The following is a 22,804-nucleotide window of genomic DNA, read 5'->3' as shown; positions in this document are numbered from 1 at the left end:
GCTTATTCTGGAAAGACTATAAATGCAGGAAAGAGAACTGAAATGCTCTTTTTTAGCTACATGCAATTTGGCTTTAATCTGAAGTCTTCCTTTCTTTCTTTTACAACTACAGCATATTGTGTTATTTTCTATGGAGAAGTATGAATATATGGTCCCAACCCTCAAGTAGCCAGCATATGGTCAGGCGAAATGAAGCCTACATTAGCTGTAATTGATACCAGAAGGAAAAGGGTACCTTCACAGAGGGATAGATAAGATGCCTTGAGAGCTCAGTTTGGGGCTTAGATGATATAAGAGCTATTTGGTTAGAGCATTTCAATTTATTTAGTAGGCAGAGGAGATCCATTAAAGATTTTTGAGCATGGGGAGGGAAATAATTAGAGACTGTCCTTGGAAATATGTATCTGCCAACTTGATGTGATATATTGAAATTGGAAGAGACCAGAGGAAGGAAAATACGTTAGGAAGCCTTGACAATAGTCCCAACAATAAGGTAATGAGAATGAAAGGAGTCTTTTAGCTGTAGTCATAGGAAAGTATGGAACTGAAAGGATGTGAGGAAAAATAGAGCCCAGACAAACTTGACTTTGAGACCTGGTTGATTGAGGACCATTAGAAGAATTAGGAGTGTTGTAAGAACAGCTACTGCTCTTGGTAGGGATACATAGAAAAGAAGATGACTTGGGTTTTGGATTCAGTATTATTGAATTTGATAAGGAGTAGGAGATCTACTTCCACCAAAGTTGAAAGTGCTACAGAGAGGATGTAGTAGGGGATGGTACTGAGGCGCAATAGGTTAGCTGCCACTTCTAATGTCAGTGTCCCGTTTTGGAGTTCAAGTCGTGGCTCCCTGCTAATGCACTTGGGGAAGTAGCAGGTGATGGCCCAAGTACCTGGACTCCTGCCTCCCATATAGGAGACCCAGATGGAGTTCCAGGATCCTGGCTTCAGCCTGGCTCATCCCTGGCCATTGCTGTCATTTCTGGAATGAATCAGTAGATGGAAGCTCTCTTAGTCTCTCCCCACTCCCCTGCTCTGTCACTCTGCCTTTCAAATAAATAAAATATTTTTTTAAAAAGAGGATGTGGTAGAATTTGGGGAGTATTTTATTTATCCAAGTGGTAAATATAACGTATAGTACTAGAATTAAGCTTTTAGGGGGCCAGTGTTGTGAACGCAACTAGTTAAGCTGCTGCTGGCATTCCATATGAGTGCCAGATTTAGTCCTGGATGTTCTACTTCCAGTCCAGCTCTCTGCTAATGCTCTTAGGAAAGCAGCAGAAGATGGTCCAAGTGTTTGGGGTCCTGCCATGCAGTGGAGTTCCAGGTTCCTGGGTTCATTCTGGCCCAGCCCTGACTATTGTGACCATTTGGGAGTGAACCAGCAGAAGGAAGACATTCTCTCTCTCTCTCTCTCTCTCTCTCTCTCTCTCTGTAACTCTGCCTTTCAAATAAATAAATAATTCTTTAAAACAAAACAAAACAAAACTTTGGTACTCCTGAGAGATGGGGCTGTGAAAGTGACACATTGAAGGCACTGACATATAGATGTCATTAATTGTCTAAAAAGTATGAATTAAGAAGAACTTTAGGGAACTCTAATTTTTGAAGGCAGGCAAAGGAAGAAAAAACACCTGAAGAAGAAAAGAGAAAATTTGAGAAACAGGAGATAATAGGGTTAAAGAAAGGAGTGATGCAGTATCATTCTGTGGGGATATTCTCAAGATAAGAATAGAGCAAAGGCCTTTGCCATTAGACAGTTGCTCAAAACCTTATTGATAATCTTCAGTCGTTATTTATTGGCTATGTATTGGTTTTTTAATTTTATTTTATGATTTATTTATTTGAAAGGCAGAATTACAGAGAGAGAGGTCTTCCATCCGCTGGTTCACTCCCCAGGTGGCCACAAGGGTCAGAGCTGTGCTGATCCAAAGTCAGGAGCCAAGAGTTTTTTCTGGGTCTCCCACATGGGTGCAGGGACCCTAGGAGTTGGGCCATGTTCTGCTGCTTTCCCAGGCCATAGCAGAGAACTGGATCAGAAGTGGAGCAGCCAGGACTCCAATTGGCAGCCATGTGGGTGCCGGCTATGGTGCTGGCTATGGTGCCAGCCCCTATGTATTGGTTTATAATTCTGTTTGTTTTTGTTGTTTTTTAACTTTATTATTGAAGTTCTTCTCAAACATATGCAAAAGTAGAGAGAATGTTTTGATAAACTCCCTTTCTTCATCACCTGCTTTCCATAATCATCAACACATGATCAAGCTTGTCTCATATGTACCCCTCATTCCTTTTTTAATTAATTTTTTTTCTTTATTGGGGAGGAAGAGAGAGACAGAGATTTCATCCTAGTCTGCTTCCCAAATCCCTGCAACAGCTGGTGCTGGGCAGAGCCAGGAACTGGGAACTTAGTCTAGGTTTCCCATGTGGGTGCCATTGGCAGAAAGTTGGAATCAGGAGCTGGGAATCAAACCTAGGTGCTGTGATGTGGGACATGGGTGTTTTAACCAGCATCCTACCTGCTTGGCCAACCATCTGCCCCTGTATCCTTCATTTGGTCCTGCCTGATGCTGGATTATTTTGAAGGAAATCCTTTCATCTATAGACAATGCTTCAGTGTGTTTCTTCAGATCTTACGTGTTTTGATAGTTCTTTCTCTTTTCTCTGTTGTCAACTGCCAATTTTTTTTTATTGTTATAATGGTATCTATTTTTCTCTTCTAATTCCTCTTTCTTATTTTACACATGATTAATTGGCTGAGAATTTGAGGAAAATTCTCTTGCATATATTAAAGACATTTTTGTTGGTTGAAATCCTTAAAGCTTCTGGGATTGAGGCTTTCCAGAGAGTTGAGGTTCTGATACTCTGAATGCTGAATGACTATATTTTCATGTTGTATTTATTATATATTCTTGGATAACCAAAACTTTAATCCTAAACATTTGATACTAAGAGAAAACTGAGACATTTTTTCTTTTTTTTGAATTTACTAAATCTGAAGTAATGGTTATTTTGTTTCTGTCTTTTTTTTTTCTTGGTAAGGAAAGAGGCTTACTTAAGAAATAGGATAATTTCTTTAAAAATGGAGTATTCTTCCTTTGTTGATATGTAATTAATAAAATCAACCAAGGACCCATTTTATGAATTCAGTAAAGAAAATTTATGAATACCAGTGTCCAGATAGTACATTGTGTAGACAAAAGTAGATTTTTGTCTTGGTATAACCTTGTCTTAGAAATAAAAATTGGGATACATGCATATGATTTGAAAAGATTAGAGACCGTGCTTTGGGTTGACTGTTTGCTGTAAGACTTGGTGCTTAGTTTTGAAAATTTGGAGCATATGTAGGATATGGACAGCAATAATTCCGTGAATTCTGACTTTATAGTATTCTTTTCTAAAACTGACAGCTTCCATAATTTATAAATTGAGTATTTCTTGATTCTATTCTCTGTACTATTCTACTTCATTTAGGCTGTTTTTCACAGCAATTTAGAGCTGTTTTCCCTTTCAATAAAAATCCAATGTAGTGATTTAAGATTTATCTGAGAAGTATCATTGGAATTGCAGTAAATTACATGAAAGGTCCATGTGACTCAAGATAAGACATTATTGGTTTGGGAATTTTGCCAGTAATGGTGTTGCCTCATGTTTGTCCCACATTAGCTCATTTCAAAGTAAATTTGAAACATAATTAATTGTTCAGTGGGCCTAAAAAAGAGAAGCTAACAAAATGAGTCACTGTTTAATGTGTTTTTTAAAATATTTATTTATTTATGTGAGAGGTAGAATTACAGAGAGAGGGAAAGACAGAGAGAAAGGTCTTCCATCCATTGGTTCACTCCCCAAATGGCCACAACAGCTGAAACTGTACCGATCTGAACCCAGGAGCCAGGCGCTTCTTCCCGGTCTCCCACGCGGGTGCAGGGGCCCAAGTACTTGGGTCATCTTCTACTGCTTTCCCAGGCCATAGCAAAGAACTGGATCAGAAGTGGAGCAGCTGGGACTCGAACTGGCACCCATATGGGATGCCGGCATTGCAGATGGTGGCTTTACCTGCTATGCCACAGCGCCAGGCCCTTAATGTGTTTTTAGTGGTTGATTTATCTGGAGCACAGAGTGATAGGCTGTAGATAAACCAAGGTTTTTTCAGTGAAGTATAAAATCTAAGGAACAAAGTTTATTCTTAATATTTTATGGAGCGTATTTACTAAATATAACAAGAGAATTTAGAAAAGACAGGATATTTATTACTAAAAAAAAAAAATCTAAGGAGGAAATTCATTTGAGTGTGTCTGCCCATTGTAACATAGATTTCATGTTGTGCCAAGCAGTCTATCTAGGTTCAGTGTCTGAAAGTTCATTTGGCCATACCTTTTTCTGACTTTAATCCTCTCAATCATTTTATCAAAGAAGAATTCATTAGAAATCAGCCAGAAATTATCTTTAGAACTTTAATATTTTTCTTTATTTAAATATATTAAGATGCACTCTCCTACCATCTATATTATATGAATATGTACTCTGATCTCTGACATATTAACTTCCAGATGATTCTGTTTACCTGGATTGAGCTTAGCTGTCTAAACCGTAAAACACTAAGAGGCCAAACATTGAGGAATAGTCATAAATTAAGCAACTCAAATATCTTGAGATTGTGAGAGCCATTTGATCTGAGCAATATGTATAGAGTGTGACTAAAATAGATGATAAGGTCAGAAAACTAAGGTAATGGATTTTAAAAATTAATTCACAGCTCTAAATTCAAGAAATGTCAGTAATTCAACATTCAAATCTACCTGTTCTGATGTGACTTTATTATCTGCAATTTTATCTGTGAAAGAATGAGTCTCATGATTGAATACATGCATTTTCAACATGGTGGTTTAAGTGAATTGATCTGTTTTGCTGGATGCCTGTGGAGGAGAGTTCATTCTCACAAAGGACAGGATCTCTCTTGAAGAATGAGTTTGTTTATTATATCACTCTTCATAGCCCTGCAGTTGCTATTAGGAAGATGATATCCATCAATTCAGTGGTCATATAGTGAGTGTTTACTGTATGCTAGGTATTTTGGTAAGGCATTTGGAACACAACAATGCACAAGAGGTCATCCCTACCCTCAAGAATGTTAGTCTAAAGGGGAAGACAGAAACAGAAACAGCTAATTGTGGTATGTGAGAAGGAGCACCTAACTTCTGGGGAAATGAGAGTGAACTTCCTGGAGAGGTGACTTGTCAGCCAACTTCTAAGGGTGAGGTAAACAGCCAAGGAAAGGTTGGAAGAGAGCAGTCTATTAGCAAAAACTAGGAGATAGAAAACTAAAAGGGATCTTCGGAAAGTTCTTGAAAAAGGCATATAATGAAAAAACTACCCATGGATTTCTTTTTTCCTCCAAAGTAAGCATGAACTTTTAATAACATGTCTAAACAGGATCTGTTTTGAGGCTCAAATAATAACACATGTTGAGGGGCTAGCACTGCGGCACAGTGGGTTAAAGCCCTGGCCTGCAGTGCCAGCATCCCATATGGGTGCTGGTTTGAGTCCCAGCTGCTCCACTTCTGATCCAGCTCTCTTCTTTGCCTGGGAAAGAGTAGAAGATGGCCCAAGTCTTTGGGCCCCTGCACCCATGTGGGAGACCAGGAAGAAGCTCCTGGCTCTTGGCTATGAATTGGCTCGGCTCCAGCTGTTGTGGCCATTTAGGGAGTGAATCAGTGGATGATAGACCTTTCTCTCTGTCTCTACCTCTCTCTGTAACTCTGTCTTTCAAATAAATAAAATAAATCTTTAAAACACACATGCACACACACACACGTGTTGAAAAAAAAAACCCTTATCAGAATGTGAATTCTGCTAAAATTGAAGAACAAACATTAAATTTATGGCTTTGGTAGAAGAATGTTGAAATCACTGATGCATTGCAAAAAGTTTATGGGGAAAATTCCCCAAAGAAAACAGCAGTGTACAAATGAATAACCCTTTTTAAGACAGGACTAGGCAATGCTGAATATAAAGCCTATGGTGGCAGACCATCCACATCAATTTGCAAAGAAAATAAAATATTATTCATGCCATAATTGAAGAGGACAAAGTGTTAACAGCAGAAACAATGGCAAATGCCACAGGCATCTTGATTGGTTCAGTTTAACAGTTCCAACTGAAAAATTAAAGTGGAGCTAGCTTTCTGCTTTATGGGTTCCAAGTCTGTTACACTCGGGTCCATACACGAGAGCAGAGCTTTCACCGGAAGTGTTATACGAGTAGGGTCATTATACTGAAACGTTTCTTTAAAGAAGTGTAACAGGAGATGAAACATGGCTTTTCTAAGGATGATCCTGAAGACAAAACACTGTCAAAACAATGGCCACCAAGGCGCAGAAGTGGTCTAGTCAAAGCAAAAGCAGACTGCAAGAGCAAAGGTCATAGTAACAGCTTTTCTGGAATTTTCAAGGCATTATGCTTGTTGACTTTCTGGAGGACCAAAGGATGATAACATCTTATCTGGAGAGAGTTTTGAGAAAGTTAGTGAAAGCTTTAGCGGAAGAGTTATCTGGCAAAGTTTCACTGTAGAGTCCTCTATTGCAACAATGCTCCTGCTTATTCCTCTCATCAAAGGCAATTTCATAAGAATTTCAATGAGATCGCTAGACATACACATTCCTGTCTTAATTTGGCTCCTTTGGGCTTTTATTTCCTAATTTTAAAAAACCTGTAGAGGGCTCACTTGTTTTCCCTTAGTTAATAATTGTCAAGTCACATGGTTAAATTCCCCAGGACCTTCATTGTTACTTACAAAAGTATCTTGAGCTTGATGGAGCTTGTGTTGAGAAATAAAGATTTTGTTTGTTTGAGAGACAGTGCCCATCCTTAGTTTCACTCCCCAAATGCCCCCAGTGGCCAGGGACCTGAAGTTAGCGGTGAGGTCTCCCATGTGGTTGGCAGGAACCCCACTACTTGAGCCATCGTCACTGCCTCCCAGGACTTGCATTAGCAGAGAGCAGGAATCAGGAGCTGGAGTTGGGAGTTGACCCCAAGCACTCTGATGGGGAATGTCAATGTCCTAACCAACACCTTAACTATCTTAACCACAATGCCAAATTCCATTTTCCTTGAAGGGAACCTAAATGAGTTTGTGGGAAAATGGAATTGTTTATTTAGTTTTTTAAATACACTTATCCCCTACTTTAAGATTTATTTATTTGAGAGATAGAGTTACAGACAGAGAGAAAGTCTTCCATCCACTGGTCCACTCCCCAGATGGCCAGAGCCAGGAGTAGAAGAGCAGCCAGGACTAGAACTGGCGTCCGTATGGGACGCTGGCACTGTAGGCAGAGGCTTTAGCCCACTACACCACAGTCCTGGCCCAAGATAAGTTTATTTTGGTGCAAAGATTTTTGAAATCTTCCTATAGTTATTTTTCTTTTCTTTTTTTTAAAGAATCATTTTATTTATTTGAAAGAGTTACACAGAGAGGTAAAGCCAGAGAGAAAGAGAGGTCTTTCATTCTCCTGGTTCACTCCCCAAATGACTGCAATGGCCAGAGCTGAGCTGATCCAAAGCCAGGAGTCAAGAGCTTCTTCCAGGTCTCCCATGTGGGTGCAGGGGCCCAAGGAGTTAGCCATCTATTGCTGATTTCTCAGGCCATAGCAGAGAGCTGGATTGGAAGAGGAGCAGCTGGGACTCGAATTGGCAACCCTGGTGCTGCAGGCTGGGGCTTTAACCCCCTGTGCCACAGTGCCGGCCCCTAGTTATTTTTCATAATACACATTTTTTCTTTGAACTCCTTGGAGACCACTTATATGATGTGCAGCACTTGCTAACGAGGAAAGCACCAAACGGATGAGAGTGATGAGAGAGAGCTTTGAATGCTCTCTCAAACTGGAACCCAGAACTGACAGTGAGGCTCATTTGGAAATAGCAGAATTAGTACATGATAATTTCCATTTTCTTTCTCATATTTTTTTCATGAGGTTAGTTGAATGAGTTTCCATGTAGTAGGTGATATGAAAGTGTTTTTATATTGATATATACAAGTAGGTCTAGAGGGACTGAAAGAATGGAAAAGAGATGGTGAGGTACTCTTTGAAGTGAGTATAATTCTATGATTTTTTATATGCCTATAATTTAATAAAGTACTTTTTAATTATCTACTTATGGTGCTAGAAAATGAAAGCTAAAAGGTTGGTTTCTTTTCTTCAAATCAGATCTAGTAATACATTGTAATTCTTAAAAAAAGAAATTGCTTTCTCAAATAAAATCATAGAAAGTATTGAACTTTGTTTTTGCGAAGAATTTTTACTATGTTTAACATGGCAAAGTGCACATTAGTGATAATGATATTTATTTTGGTCCTTACCTATTCCATTTTATGCCTTGGCTTTCAAAGTGATTTTTTTCCAAAGTGCAGATTTGATCATTTCACTCCTGCTTAAAAGTTTTCCATCATTTTAAAAAATCATTTTTAGAACCAGATTCAAATGCTTCAGTATGACCTATAAGGCTTTTCATGATTTGACCCCTCCAAAATTGTTCAGACTCATTTCCATCTCCATAAACTGTATCTGTCATGGTTTTTCATGCATATGTGTAATCTGTGTACTTGCTCAGGCTACTGAATGGGTGAAATGCTCTGTGTTTCCAAGATTGCGCCTGTCCTTCAGAACATCACAACTCATGTTGGTAGAATCTCTTCTTGAAATGCTGGTTTATTCTCATTCCCTCCCTCATACCCATGCTGAGATAATAAAATCTAAGGCTGTCATCGAGCTCCATGTCTCAGTCCCTAGTCCCAGGCACAGAGGATGTGCTCCATCCATGCTTACAGATGGAGAGCCTGACTGTATGAAAATCAGTGACTACAGGAAAAACCTCAGCATTCCCTTAAACTCTATGGAGATTTTTAATAATAAATAAGTGGTTAGATATATTTCTAGAATTAAGATCAGGAGAAAAACTTTGCATATACTCTTTGGAAAAATGAAGATATATTGAATGCAGAGGTGGGGGGGTGTCAGATTTATCAAGATGATTCTTTTTGCTTTTAAACTACTCCATATGATTAGATAAAGTTTTTGTGTGTTGTGTGGTTTTTTTTGTTTTTTGTTTTTTTTTTTTAAGATTTATTTATTTTAATTGAAAGTTAGTTACAGAGAGGCAGAGGGGGAGAGAGAGAGAGAGAGAGAGGTTTTCTATCTGCTGGTTCGCTCCCCAAATAGCCGTGATGGCCCGAGCTAGGCTGTTCTGAAGCCAGAAACCAGGAGCTTCTTCCAGGTCTCCCAAGCAGGTGCAGGAGCCCAAGCGCTTGGGCCATCTTCTACTGCTTTCCCAGGCCATAACAGAGAGCTGGATTGGAAGAGAAGAGCTGGGACTCAAACTGGCGCCCATATGGGATGCCAGCACTGCAGGCGGCGGCTTTACCCACTATGCCACAGCGCCTGCCCCTTGCTGTGTGGTTTTAGAATGGTTTTGATACTAAGGATTAGGATACTTATATTATTTTAGATTGGGAGAGAAACTGGAAATTGCTAATTATTGTCAAGATGAAAGAAGTAATAAAAGCACCATTTGTCCTTTTAACCACAATGCAAATAAAATAGTGCTTTAGTTACAGCAAATAAACAGTTGCGACAAAGATCAAATAATATAAAAGTTATGTGTGAATATCTGCAAGATAAATTTGTGACTGAGAATTCATAAAACACTGCTATTTCAGAGCAGCCTCTGGGATGAAGAAACTGTTCCAGTGATTAGAATGTTGTGATTTTTTCCCTGAAGTATGATGCTTGCATCCTATCATGGAGAGGAGTTGAAATTTTCTGTTTTGTAGTGCCTAAATCAAAGTGAAAAGTGATGGTTTGGTAGTATCTTGTTGTTGTTAGAGTAGCTTAAGAGACATAGCCAGAACCAATTCTCCCTTTACCTGTAAGGTAGTCTCTCCCCACCCCCTGGGGTTACTACTTCCTAGTAGTGTAATCATTTTGAGATTCATCCATATTTTTACAAGTGTCCACAGTCCATTTCCTTTTTGTTACTCAATAGTGTTCCACTGTTCTGATACACTGTTACTGCAGGATCAGTTCATCTGTTGCTAGGCATTTCTGTGGTTTTCACTTTGAGCCTATTACAAATAAATGTGTTATGAACATTCATGTGCAACTTGTATGAGTTAGCATATGCTTTCATTTCTCTTATTTGAACTACTATAAGGCTACTGCAAAAAGTTCATGGAAAAATTCATGTTATTAATAAACTATGCGTGATTTCAAAAAAATTTTACACCAAAGTTATCTTTTAATTCCATTTTTTTTTTTTTTTTGACAGGCAGAGTTAGACAGTGAGAGAGACAGACAGACAGAAAGGTCTTCCTTCCGTTGGTTCACCCCGCAAATGGCTGCTACAGCCGGCGCTGCACCAGTCTGAAGCCAGGAGCCAGGTGCTTCCTCCTGGTCTCCCACGTGGGTACAGGGCCCAAGCACTTGGGCCATCTTCCACTGCCTTCCCAGGCCACAGCAGAGAGCTGGACTGGAAGAGGAGCAACTGGAACAGAAGCTGGCGCCTCAACCAGGACTAGAACCCAGGGTATGGGCGCCTCAGGCGGAGGAATAGCCAAGTGAGCCTTGGTGCCAGCCCATTTTGTTTTTTTAATAAAAGATTTATTTATTTATTTGAAAGGCAGAGTTACAGAGAGGCAGAAAGAGAGAGAGAGGGAGCATCTTGCATCCGCTGGTTCACTCCCCAAATGGCCACAACAGTCGGAGCTGTGCCGATCCCAACCCAGGAGCCAGGAGCTTCTTATGGATCTCCCATGCAGTTGCAGGGGCCCAAGTACCCAGTCATCTCCCACTGCTTTTTTTTTTTCTTCTATCACTGTAGGTGGTGGCTTTACCTGTTACACCACATTGCTGGCCCCTTTAATTCCATTTTCCATGAACTTTCTGAAGTACCTTATATTTTATGCATAAATCACATTATCTTTTTTTTTTCCAGATTTTTGTTTTAATCCACTTTATATGTTTTGTGTATGCTGTGATGTTAAAGACACTGTTCTTCAGCTATTTCTGAACTCTATTAGCTTCAAGTCACCAGCATCTTTTTTTTTTTTAAATATAAATTTCCAAAGTACAGCTTATGAATTACAATGGCTTCCCCCCCCACAACTTCCCTCCCACCCGAAACCCTCCCCTTCCCCGCTCCCTCTCCCCTTCCATTCACATCAAGATTCATTTTCAATTCTCTTTATATACAGAAGATCAGTTTAGCACATATCAAGCAAAGATTTCAACAGTTTGCCCCCACATAGCAACACAAAGTGAAAAAACACTGTTGGAGTACTAGTTATAGCATTAAATAACAGTGTACAGCACATTAAAGACAGAGATCCCACATGATATATTTTTTAAAAATTAATTAATTTTCTATGCAATTTCCAATTTAACACCAGGTTTTTTTTTTCATTTTCAATTATCTTTATATACAGAAGATCGATTCAGTATATACTAAGTAAAGATTTCATCAGTTTGCACCCACACAGAAACACAAAGTGTTATCTTATTATAGATTTATAGTGAACCTTAAAATTAGGCACCGTAAATATCTAACTTTACTATTATTTCTTTTCAAAGTGTTTTTGACTATTGTAGATTCTTTGCCTATCATATGAATTTAGAATAATTATTCTAAATTATTCTAAATGTCAATTTCTAATAAAAAGTCTGCTGGGTTTTTCATTAGGATTACATTAAATTTATACAGTAATTTTAGAAAAATTGATCTCTTAACAATGTTGAGTCCTGTGATCCTAGAACATGATATAGCTCTCCATCTGTTTGTGTTGTATTTAATTTCTCTCACCAATATAATATAATTATATATATAATATATAGTTCTTATACATGTTTTATCATATTTATCCCTGAATATTTCATATTTACTGATTATATTGGAGATGGTGTTATTTTTATAATTATAACTTCTAACTGTTGCTAGGATATAGAAATACATTAACAGTCTTTTAAAAATATATGTTTTTAATTTAAAAGGCAGAGCAACAGAGAGAAAGACAGGGTTCACTTCCAAATGTCCACAACAGCCAGATCTAGGTCAGGCTAAAACCAGGAGCCAGGAACTCTATTTGGGTTTCCCACATGGGTGGCAGGGGCCTAAGTACTTGGGCCATCTTCTGCTGCTTCCACAGGCACATTTGAAGGGAGCTGGATCCAAAGTAGAAGAACCAGGACTTCAACCAGCATTCCTTTTATTTTATTTTTTTTGACAGGCAGAGTGGACAGTGAGAGAGAGAGACAGAGAGAAAGGTCTTCCTTTTTGATTGGCCGCTACGGCTGGCGCGCCATGGCCGGTGCACCACACTGATCCGAAGCCAGGAGCCAGGTGCTTCTCCTGGTCTCCTATGCAGGTGCAGGACCCAAGGACTTGGGCTATCCTCCACTGCACTCCTGGGCCACAGCAGAGAGCTGGACAGGAAGAGGAGCAACCGGGACAGAATCCGGTGCCCCGACTGGGACTAGAACCCAGTGTGCTGGTGCCGCAGGTGGAGGATTAGCCTATTGAGCCGCAGCGCCGGCCTCAACCAGCATTCTGATATGGGATGCCAGTGTCACAGGTGATGGCTTATTCCAGTTTGCCACAATGACAGCCCCTCATCAATAGTTTGTTAAAATTTCTTTTCATTCATAAATGAAATTTTATTAATTATATTGAAAATCAGTGCACAGGTTTCATTTTTACACAATTCTTAACGTGTATCAAAAATCTAAAAAAGCAAATGTACATTGTGCATCACAATAGTGTTTCTTTATAAAAGTCATTCCAGTGATTTTCTTTTCTTAAAAAAAATCATTTATTTATTTTGAAAGATTAAGGGGCTGTTATCGTGGCATAGTAGATTAGGGCATCCCAAGTGGGCACCGGTTTGAGTCCCAGCTGCTCGACTTCTAGTCCATCTCCCTGGCGGTGGCCTGGGAAAAGCAGTGGAGGATGGCACAAGTACTTGGGACCCTGCACCCATGTGGGAGATCCAGAGCCTGGCTCCTGGCTTCAGGTCGGCCCAGCTCCAGCCACTGTGACCATTTGGGTAAGTGAACCAGTGGATGGAAGATCTCTCTCTCTCTCTCTCTCTCTCTATCTCTCTCTCTCTCTCTTTCTGTGTGTAACTCGGTCTGTCAAATAAATAACTCTTAAAAAAAAAAAAGAGAGAGTTACAAAGAGAGACACAAAAAGAAAGATCTTCCATCTGCTGGTTCGTACTCTAGATGGCTGCAATGGCTAGTGCTAGGCCAGGCTGAAGCCAGGAGCTAGGAACTTCCTCTGTGTCTCCCACATGGGTGGGAAGGGTCCAGACAGTTGGGTCATCTGGTGACTTTCCTAGGCCACTTGCAGAGAGCTGGAGTGGAAGTGGAGCAGCTGGAACATGAACTGGAGTCTGTATAGGATTCTGGTGGTACAGAAGCCTATGCTGCACTAGCAGCTCTCTTTTAGTGACTGTATCTTCAAATTTGGAACCAAATTGTCCTTAGGAGAATACCAAGTATTAATATCTTCAAATATTGATGAACTGTTACAAATACCCAACAAATCACAATTTTGTTTTATATGTGTATATAAAACATACTCAAATTTTTAATCTTTCAGAGCACTTTAACAAACTTAGGGGTAGACCTTTGGTGCAGCCTTCAGGATGCTGCTTGGGATGCCTTTATCCCATATTGAAGAGCTTGAGTTTGAGTTTCAGCTCCACTTCTATTCAGCTTCTTGCAACAGGTGCTTCCTGGGAGGCAGCAGGTGATGGCTTAAGTACTTGGATCTCTGCTACCTACATGGGAGACCCAGATTGAGTGAACTCCTGGCTTTGACTTGGCCCAGTGCTGCTGTAGAAGGTATTTGGGGAGTGAACCAGCAGAAGGAAGATCACTCTGTGTTGGTTTCTTTATCTCTTTGCCTTTGTCTCTCCGTTTTTCAAATGAAGTGAAAATAAAAAAATAAAGCAAACTTATTAGGAAGACTGGAGTACCACAGTCAAAGGTATTACATACTATATACAATTTTAACAGGCCAACAGACTGGATTTTCTTTAGGAATAATTCTGCTGAACAACAAATGGGAGAATTGAAAATGTTCAAGACATTAAATACACAACTGTGACTACAAATTGCCATTTAGAACATTTTGTACTGAAAGATATAAAAAACACCACCTATCTATGGAATGTTACGGTGATGCCCAAGACAGTGAAAGCCTTCTGTAATTCAGTATCCCACTATTTTCTAATTGTAGGAAACACACACACACACACACACACAAAACAGCAGGTGATTTCACCTCTTAAAAAATAATTGGTACTTAGATGGGATGAGGTGGTATTCCTTCTTAAACATATTTCTAGAGCACTTAAAAATGTACGTTTGCAAAATAACTGGTAAAAATATTCTGGAAACAGAGACCACTGATGAAACACGGTACATAATGTGTTCACCAGACTTGGCTTCTTTCCCTTGTCCTTCCACTGAGGCTGAATTCCTCCTCTAGTTTCTCTGTGTTCCGCAGGGAAATCTGTTTTAGTGTTTTAATTGGCCACTCGCCTGTTTTCTCTTTGCTCTCCTTCTCCATTTTCCCCTTACTTCTTTGTCCATAGACTTTCCTGCTGCTCTGGGGCACAGTTTCCACTTTGGTAGAGGCAGGAGTAGCTGGGAGCCTTGCTGATCTCTTCAGCTCTTACTGGCTGAGCTGACCCTTGTCTTTGGCATCCTGGAGGCAAAGAGGGCGTGCACCAGGTGCCTTAGGCCGCCGTGCCCCGAGAGCCTTTGTGAAGCTGGTCTGCTTGGCCACTGTTGCTCTTCACACTGCCTGAGCCCCTGGGAGCCACTACCCTTGATACTTTTTATGTTGACGTTGTTGCTTGCAGCATTACTAAACTTGCTTTTTAGTTTTAGCAGCTTTTAAAAAATACTATAGCATTTTAAAAATAAACTATTATGTCATCTGTGAATAAAAGTAGCTTTTATGTCTTCCTTTCTTATCTGAATGTCTTTTATTTCTTTTTTTATTCCTAATTGTGCTCATTGGAATCTCTAGTACATGTTGAAGAAAAGTGGCAAGAGCAGGATCTTGTACTGGATTTTAGGAGAAAAATCATTATCTTCTACCCTTAGTATGATTCAACTGTGTTTTCTATAGATTCTGTTTATCAGGTTAAGGAAATGCCTTGCTGGTCCTGACAGCGATGTTTTTTTGAAGGAATATTACATTTTGTTTTAATCATGAGTGGGTCTTATGGATTTTGTCTAATACTTTCTGTATTCTCTTGAGAACATCCTCTTTCTTCATTTTTAGTGAGTTAATTTAATGATTACATTGAATTTTAAATGTTAAGCTAACTTGCATTTTTTTTTTAAGATTTATTTTATTTATTTGAAAGACAGAGTTACAGAAAGGTAGAGCCACATTCGCTAGATCACTCCCCAAATGGCTGCAATGGCCACAGTTGAGATGATCTGAAGCCAGGAGTCAGGAGCTTCTTCCGGGTCTCCCACGCAGGTGCAGGGGCCCAAGGACTTGGGCCATCTTCTGCTGCTTTCCCAGGACACAGCAGAGAGCTGGATTGGAAGAGGAGAGCTGGGACTCAAACTGGCGCCCATATGGGATGCCAGCACTGCAGGCCAGGGCTTTAACCTACTGTGCCACAGGCCTGAGTAACTTGCATTTTTAAGATTAAACCCCCACTTGACCATGTCTTTGTATGTTGAATTTGATTTGCTGAAGTTGTGTTAAGAATTTTTGCATCTGTGTTCATCAGGGATATTGATGTGTTTCTTTTGTAATGTTTCTGTCTGGTTTTATTATCAGAGTAATTTTGCTCCCTAGAATGAGTTGGCAAGTTTATCTTCATGTGGTAATTCAGTAACTTTTTGAAAAAGGACCATGCAGTTTTCTGAAGTGGCTGGATCTTTTTACATTCCCATCAGCAGTGTGTGACAGTTTTAGTCTCATCCTCCTCACTAGCACTTGGCTATTGTCCATCTTTCCGATTACTGCTATCCTAGTGAGTGTGAAGTGGTATCCTATTATGGTTTTGATGTGAATTTCTGTACTAGCTAATGGTGTTGGATTTCTTGACATGCACCTATTGGTCATGCATGTATTTTCTTCAGAGAAATATCTATTCAGAACCTTTACCCCTTTTTAAATTGGGTTACTTTTTTTTTTTTATTATTGAGTGTGAGTTCTTTATTCTGTACAAGTCCCTATCTGTATATGATTTGCAAATATGATTTCTCCTGTTCTGTGGATTCTTATTTTGACTGTTGCCTGGTAATTGTTTATGGGGTGTCAGATGTGAATGTTATCCTCTTGGGTGCTGGATATTTTTGTATTCCTATAAATATTGTTGAGCTGTGTGTGTTCTGGTCTGCAGCTAAGTTACTGACAAAGAACTTTCAATATTGCTTTTAAACTTGGTTAGGCAGAATTATAGCAACTTTTTCGTAGCTATTCTCTTTTTTCTATGTATTTCTTTGCTTCACAACTGAAGAAAAACACTTAAATGCACTTTTACTAGTTTTCATGACTGCTGTAATAAAGCGCCATACACTAAGTGGCTATAACAATGGACATTAATTTTCTCACACTTTTGGAGGCTAGAAGTCCAAAATAAAAGTGTTAGCAGAGCTCTGCACCCTCTGATACCTGTAGGAGAATATGTCTTTTTTCTTTCTTAGTTTCTGATGATTTGCCTCATGTCTACCCCAGTGGTCTTTGGCATTCTTTGACTTCTAGATGCATAATTTTCTTCATCTTCACATGGTGTTTTGTTTCTTCGTATCATCTCTCCTTTTTGTGTTTGTCTCTCTCTGTGTCTTCCTTTGATAGAAAATTTTTTATTTATTTTCATTTGATTTGAAAGGCAGAAAGGGGCAGAGAAAGAGAGGAAGGGAAGCAAGGAGGGAAGGGGGGGCAGAGAGAGAGAGAGAGAGAGAGAGAGAGAGAGAGAGGTTATCTTCTGCTAGTTCACTCCAGTGCCACAACAACCAAAGCTTGCTAGCTAGGCCAAAAGCCAGGAGCCTGGAACTACATCCAGGTCTTCTACAAGGGTTGTAGGGGTCCATGTTCTAGGGTTATTATTAGCTGCTTCCCAAGATGTGCATTAGTAGGAAGCTGGATTAGAAGTAAAGCAGCCAAGACTTGAGACAGGCACACCACTGTGGGATGTGGGCATCAAATCAGTGTCCTGACCTGTTGCTGTGCCAAATTCCTGCTCCCCACCTTTGTGGTTTTTGTTTTTAAGATTTATTTATTTATTTGAAAGGCAGATTTACAGAGAGAGAAAGAGAGGGAGAGACAGAGAGAGAAGGCTTCCAACGCTGGTTTCACTCCCCAAATGGCTGCAATGGCCAGAACTGGGCCAATCCAAAGCCAGGAACCAGGAGCTTCCTTCAGATCTCCCATGTGGGTGCAGGGGTCCAGCACTTGGGCCATCTTCTGCTGCTTACCCAGGCACATTAGCAAGAAGCTGGATTGGAAGAGGAGCAGTGGGGACTCGAACCAATGTCCATTTGGGTTGCTGGTGCAGCAGATGGAGCCTTAATCTACTATGCTGCTCCAGTGCCTACTCCCCACCTTTGTCTAAAGAAAGATCTTATTGGAGTAGGGTTCACCTCACCAACCTCATTTAATATATTTTTTAAATTAAATTAAATTTTTTTTTTGACAGGCAGAGTGGACAGTGAGAGAGAGAGACAGAGAGAAAGGTCTTCCTTTGCTGTTGGTTCACCCTCCAATGGCCACTGCGGCCGGCGCACCGCGCTGATCCGAAGCCAGGAGCCAGGTGCTTCTCCTGGTCTCGCATGGGGTGCAGGGCCCAAGCACTTGGGCCATCCTCCACTGCACTCCTGGGCCACAGCAGAGAGCTGGCCTGGAAGAGGGGCAACCGGGACAGAATCTGGCGCCCCGACCTGGACTAGAACCCGGTGTGCTGGCGCCGCAGGTGGAGAATTAGCCTACTGAGCCGCGGCGCCGGCCCCTCACTTAATATAAATATTCCAAATAAGGTCCCATTCTGAAAGTAGTAGGGGTTCAGACTTCCATGTATCATTTTAGGAAGATACAGTTCACCCCAAAACAACACTGCACCCAAATTCCATGAATTACAAAGTTTTCTCATGTTAGCTGCTTAGAAAAAGAACTATTGCCTTCCCTTTGTAAGCTCTTAGAACTGTTCTCTCTAATCTAATTCCTTCCCCAGCCTGGGTGGTTGCCACACCTGCGTTTGCCGATCAGTACTTCTTTCTGCTTTGGCGTCCTTGGACTTCTATCTACCTCTCAACTTAGCTGGACTGTTGAGCTTTTCTTGGTTTCCACTTGCTCACTGAAACCTACAAGTTTCTCAAGACAGCAAGCTGGGGCAGGTGTTGGCACATCTTCTTTGGTTCCCATCTCTCTGAGATCCCTGTCCGTCTTTGCTTGATGTCCAGACATTTTTGTCTGTTTTCAGATATTGCAAGTAGATAGGTAAAAATCTAGTCCCTACTCCTCCATCATGCCTAAAAGCCCTAGTCTGCTTTGCTAGTCTATATCTGGGTTGCTGATCACTGTGTGTGTGTGTGTGTGTGTGTGTGTGAGAGAGAGAGAGAGAGAGAGAGAGAGAGAAAGAAAGAGAGAGAAAGAGAGAAATCATACAAGATTGTATCTTGGTACCAGTATAAATCAATAGACTTCAAAGTTAACTAGGCTCTAAATGGTGCCTGTAAGTAATTCTGTATTTTCTTATCAGCTATCTCTGTCTTATTCTTTATTTAATATCTTCTTTTCTCCAACCTCACGTTGCCTGTGTCACTCTTAGCAGACTACATTGCCTCCCTACCACACAGAGAAATAGCAGCCATCAGATGACTTGGCTCATGTCTACCCAGGTGGAAGGCATGCACCGTGTCCACTTTCCTTTCTGTCATTGTGTAGAACTGATCTTCCTCACATCTTGGACTAATTCCTTCGTGTGTTCTCAGGCATATCCTCTTTCCTCTTTGGGGACTTTGCTCAATAGATTGCACCCCCTTTCTCTGCTTTACATTAGCATTTAAATGTTCAAGTGTCTCCCATCTTTAAAGAAAAATCCCTGCTTTGATTCAGCGTCTCCCTGTCCTTGCTTCTCTATGGTTATCACCTTCTCTCAAAGCCAGATTTCCTAACAGGTTGTCTATATTTCTTTCTCTTTATTTCCTTAATGCCCATTCACTTCCTAACCAACTGCAACCTAAATTCAGTGTCCTTTATTCCCTTGAAACTAAGGTTACAGGTTTTGTTTTCTGTTGAACACTTTTTGGTCCTTATCTTACATCCTCCTTGGATCATTGTTTTGTATAGCTAGTTACTAATAATACGCACTGCTTTAGAATTGCAGAGGAATGTGTTAAGCATGTAGGGACACAAACTGGGGCCCCTGGAGAGGATGATTTATTACGGCTGGCACAGGGCTTCGTAATCCCTTTTTGAATGTTCCTTGGTTTTGTGCAGCCGATTTTGAGAAATACTGTTCCCTACAGTTCTTATCTAACCTGACTGTTGGTAATCATTTGACGCCATACAGTCTTTCTTGAAACCTACTTTCCTTGACATCCTTGGCAATATATTTGTCCTTCTTCTCCCACCCTCATCCCTGTCTCTTCTCACCACTCCAGCTTCTTTCACCTTCACCTTCAGCCTTCGTCACCTTTGGAAGATCTTCCCTGACAATTGGAAAGTTGATGCAATTCAGGGTTCATTTTTAGGCCTCCACTCCTCACTCCATCTGCCTTCCCTGATAGACTCAGTCATTTCCAAGTTTCCAACTGTTGTCTTTTTTTTTTTAAAGATGTATTTATTTTAAGGGCAGAGTAATGGGGGTAAGGAAAGGAGAGAAAGAGAGAGAGATTCCATCTACTGGTTCACTCCCCAAGTGCCCACAATAGCTAGGTCTGGACAGGGCTGAAGCCAGGAGCCAGGAACTCCATCCAGGTCTCCCATGTGGGTTGCAGGCTCCAGGTATTTGGTTCATCATCCACTGCTTCTCAGGATGCATTACTAGGAAGCTGGATTAGAAGCAGCACTGCTGGGACTTTGTCTGATATGGGACGTGAACATCCCAAGCAATGGCTTAACCCACTGTGCCTCAACACCTACCACCTCTAGTTGTCATTTTTTTTTTTTAAGATTTATTTATTTATTTAAAAGGCAGAATTACAGAGAGAGACAGAGACAGAGAGAGAAATCTTCCATCTGCTGGTTCACTCTCCAAATGGCTGCAATGACTGGAGCTGGGCCAGGCCAAAGCCAGAAGTCAGGAGCTTCTTCTGGGTCTCCCATGTGGGTGTAGGGGCCCAAGGACTTGGGCCATCTTCTGCTGCATTAGGGAGCTGGATATGAAGTGGAGCAGCTGGGACTTGAACTTGCACTCGTATGGGATACTGGCACTGCAGACTGCAGCTTAACCTGTGGCGCCACAGTGCTGGCCTCCCCAAGTTGTCATCTTTAAATTGGTCATTATTTGATCTGTGTCTCTATGCAGCTATTTCTTGAGCCTCAGATTTTTCTCTGTAGCAGGCTTGAATGTACCATGGATACTTTAAATTCTGTATGTTCAAAATGAAATTATTTTCTCTACCTGCTAAAATATAGTTTCTATCTTTTGTTCTTTTTCAAGCCTTGTCAGTAGTATCTACCCACTTATTCAAGTCCAAACCCAGGAAAGGAACAATCTTAACCCTACTGTTTTCTCAAAATTAAAAATACATATTTGATTTAATGGTCTTGCTTTGAGGATTTATCCTGCAGACATACCTACATTCCTATAGTGTGATGAAGGTTATTCATTGGGGCATGTGTAAGCATAATAAAATATTGTAAACAACCTAAGTATAGCTATCTATAAGGGGTTGAATAGATGAAAGTAGATATTAATATGCTGGAATACTATGATGTGGTTATAAAAATGATTGTGGAAGCTCTCTAGGTACTAAGAAGATCTCAAAGATATGATGTTCAATGAAAAAACAAGAAACAGAACAGGACACATATGCTATCTTTTATGTTATAAAGAGAGTAGAAAAATATATATCATGTATATTTATATAAATAAATACTAGAAGAATATATAAAAATGAATGAATAATTCATATTACTATTGAGTTTTTTAAATTATCAAATGAGATGCTTCCTCTATGATCATGCTTATGTTCAAAGTAAGCTTTCAGCCAAACTGAGAGCAAGTTCTGAGTCAATAAGGTGGATATTTAGATTTTTTTTGGTGTCAGAAATATCTCCTACTTTCTCTTGTGGTCACATTGCAGCCCATTGTTAGTATCTTATCTAACTTGCTTGTCAGTAACCAGCACCACGCTTTCTTGTTTCCTCTATGATAGATTCTCTCTTAGCTCAAAGCCTGTTATGGTGTTTGGAATTGACTTCCTTCCCTCACATTTTAATCATAAGTCTATGTTTCCCATTCTTTGCTTATGGTTTTATTTGTTTGGTTTTAGCATTGATTTTTTTTTTTTTTTTTTTTTTTTTGGACAGACAGAGTGGATAGTGAGAGAGAGACACAGAGAAAGGTCTTCCTTTTTGCCGTTGGTTCACCCTCTAATGGCCGCTGCGGCCAGCGCATCATGCTGATCCGAAGCCGGGAGCCAGGTGCTTCTCCTGGTCTGCCATGTGGATGCAGGGCCCAAGGACTTGGGCCATCCTCCACTGCCTTCCCTGGCCATAGCAGAGAGCTGGCCTGGAAGAGGGGCAACCGGGATAGAATCCAGCGCCCCAACTGGGACTAGAACCTGGTGTGCCGGTGCCGCAAGGCAGAGGATTAGCCTGTTGAGCACGGCGCCGGCCAGCATTGATTGTTTTTTTCTCCAGTATGATAGTAGAACATTAGAAATTGCTCAACCATCCAGTGTATCTGTTTAAGACACATCTCTAGGGGCTGGCGCTGTGGCGCAGCAGAGTAAAGCCCTGGCTTGGAGCACCAGCATCCCATATGGGCGCTGGTTCTAGTCCCAGTTGCTCTTCTTCAGATCCAGCTCTTTGCTGTGGCCTGGGAAAGCAGTAGAAGATGGCACCCGTGTCGGGGACCGGGAGGAAGCTCCTGGCTCCTGGCTTTGGATCAGCACAGCTCCAGCCAACTGGGGAGTGAACCAGTGGAATGAAGATCTCTCTCTCTTTCTCTGCCTCTCCTCTCTCTGACTTTCAAATAAAATAAATAAATATTTTTTAAAAAGCTAGTATTTCACTATAACACTTTTTTTATTGCTGCTTTTGTTGTTCTAAGAATATTTAAAGTTGGCTATAATACTGTTTTTTAAAAACATCACCATAGTTCTTTTTTTTTTCACTCTGAAGACTAATCACTGATTGCTTCTGATTTATTTATTTTCTAAAGGTGTTCTTAAGGATTACCTTAGAGAACTTCCTTCTCCTCTGATAACAAAGCAGCTTTATGAAGCTGTATTAGAGGCAATGGCAAAAAGTCCTTTGAAAATGTCATCAAATGGTTGTGAGAATGACCCAAGTGACTCCAAGTCCACTGTTGACCTGCTGGATCATCTGCCAGATGTTGAGAAGGTAAGCAGAGTCAGGACACATTGTTCCTGGAAACCAGTTATTGGAGCTACAAATAATTCTTTAGGTATTTGACATTTGTTGTATTCCTGAGTTTAAGTTCTGCCTCTGTTGCTTTTAACCCATTATTTCCCATTGTCTTACATAGATTAGGACATCTGTAAAGACTTAAATCAAGCAATAAATATACCACTTATGGTAATTTTTTTTTTAT

At 40.4% G+C, this 22,804-nt stretch overlaps 1 protein-coding gene across 1 annotated transcript in view; it reads left to right on the top strand.

Annotated features, from left to right (window-relative positions):
* The window catches only part of SYDE2 (synapse defective Rho GTPase homolog 2), a 60,615-nt gene that overhangs the window by 24,705 nt on the left and 13,106 nt on the right, over window positions 1–22,804 (top strand). The window contains exon 5 of the mRNA XM_062191641.1: window positions 22,412–22,593. Coding sequence (XP_062047625.1) covers window positions 22,412–22,593 — 182 coding nt within the window. The remainder of the gene's footprint in view (window positions 1–22,411; window positions 22,594–22,804) is intronic.

This window comes from Lepus europaeus, chromosome 5 (genome assembly GCF_033115175.1).
Source record: "Lepus europaeus isolate LE1 chromosome 5, mLepTim1.pri, whole genome shotgun sequence".
In the NCBI taxonomy this organism is placed as follows: domain Eukaryota; kingdom Metazoa; phylum Chordata; class Mammalia; order Lagomorpha; family Leporidae; genus Lepus; species Lepus europaeus.
Note: the sequence above shows the minus strand (reverse complement) of the source record. Positions and strands in the feature narration are given on the sequence as shown.